We start from the raw sequence: 1,458 nt of genomic DNA, 5'->3' as shown, positions 1-1,458 counted from the left end.
CTTTGTCATGCTTCTCAATAAACGCCTCAGGAATTTTATAGATATGCATCTCTTTTGAGTGAACGTGGCCTCCGTTCATTACTATGAGTAAATAAAAATATATGCAAAACATCAGGAGAAAACAACCTCATGAGGAAAGAAAATGATACATAATGTACAAATATAGTGTACTTGGCGAAAATAGGCCAAAGGCTGACCTCATTGTTTACAATTGGCCAACTCACTCACCCCCCCCCCCCCCCCCCCCACACACACACACAGGCTAAAGCACATGCAATGTTTATGACCCTAATAACTATTCTACAGTCCTTTTTGGTAAATCAATCATTGCTTTAGCCCAATGGTCCTTATTTTTCACCCAATCTTCAGCCTGCCACATCAATGCTTATCATGGTGTACTTAGCCACCCAACTTGGCAGACAAGTTTATTCCATCTTGCTGTGATTTCTGATTCATAATTGATTACTGTTTCCCCTACCTTCTGTGTTTGCCAAAACTTTTTCTATTTGCTTCAGATCGGCCGGTTAGGCGGGTTTGGTTATCATAATTACTAATTGTGTTTCTGTAAATTATCTTCCAATCCTTCAGGTCTTGCTTTCAGGGTGCTCAGCAGGTGGACTTGCCACCTTCCTTCACTGTGATTCTCTCTCTCAGATGCTCCCAGATTCGACCATCGTAAAATGCATGAGTGATGCAGGGTTCTTCCTTGATGTGTAATCTTCTTACTGCTTCATTAAGTTATTATTTCAAATTAATAAGGCTTTCTTAATCTTTATTCTTAAATTTTCAGGAACGACATAACTGGCAATGACACCATAAGAACCTTTTTCAATAGTGTGGTTAAGCTACAGGTCAGTTTCTGTCTTCCATTTAAGTTACAAATTTAAATAACAAGAAGTCAATGTTGTAGGGAGTAGAGAACAACTTAAACAAGGCGTGCTTGGCTTCTCATTACTTCCCCAGTCAGGTTGATCTCTTTTTACTACTTTTAGTATAAAATGGTAAAAGCAGTAAACATCCTATTGGCTGATAATGCTTATTTGCTCTTGCAGTGCTTCTTCCCTCAATATAATCTTCCTTTCATCAGAAATCCTTTTTTCATTCTGAATTCTGCTTATGATACTTATCAGGTGAGGAATTGGAAATTCTATTTATTTCAATCAGTTGATGTTCTACTTTTAACATGATAATTTGAATTCTTTATGTTAAACAGATTGGCCATATATTTGTGCCACCTTCAGCCGATCCGACAGGACATTGGAGCCGTTGCAAGTCAGATCTGGCGTCTTGTTCTCCTAGCCAGATCAGTATTCTTCAAGGTGAACAAATCTAATGTCCTGACATTGTCTTTGCTGTCATTCTTTTTACCTGTTTTTGTGTAACAGAGAAGTGAATGAGATTAATTGAAATGTGAAAATTTTCTGTTCAACTATTGATTTATAATTTGCTGTTTAACTA

General features: G+C 37.4%; 1 protein-coding gene across 1 annotated transcript; it reads left to right on the top strand.

Annotated features, from left to right (window-relative positions):
- The first annotated feature begins 559 nt into the window (after positions 1-559).
- LOC110100211 (pectin acetylesterase 9-like) lies at positions 560-1,393 on the top strand. Its single transcript, XM_020827628.2, has 6 exons — positions 560-713; positions 791-851; positions 911-967; positions 1,053-1,130; positions 1,214-1,319; positions 1,386-1,393. Exons 1-6 carry the CDS (start codon positions 655-657, stop codon positions 1,391-1,393), a joined length of 369 nt encoding a protein of 122 aa, XP_020683287.1. The 5' UTR covers positions 560-654.
- Positions 1,394-1,458: the final 65 nt, after the last annotated feature.

Source organism: Dendrobium catenatum, unplaced genomic scaffold (assembly GCF_001605985.2).
Source record: "Dendrobium catenatum unplaced genomic scaffold, ASM160598v2 original_scaffold_98649, whole genome shotgun sequence".
Taxonomy (NCBI): domain Eukaryota; kingdom Viridiplantae; phylum Streptophyta; class Magnoliopsida; order Asparagales; family Orchidaceae; genus Dendrobium; species Dendrobium catenatum.
This window is presented reverse-complemented; position numbering and strand designations above follow the sequence as displayed.

What these genes read in the sequence shown, in the direction of transcription:
- LOC110100211 (XM_020827628.2), top strand. Translation starts at nt 655, where the DNA reads ATGCTCCCAGATTCGACCATCGTAAAATGCATGAGTGATGCAGGGTTC. An exon ending in GCAGGGTTCTTCCTTGATGT is followed by an intron (nt 714 to 790) that starts GTAATCTTCTTA and finishes TTAAATTTTCAG; the next exon opens with GAACGACATAACTGGCAATG. An exon ending in CTGCTTATGATACTTATCAG is followed by an intron (nt 1,131 to 1,213) that starts GTGAGGAATTGG and finishes TATGTTAAACAG; the next exon opens with ATTGGCCATATATTTGTGCC.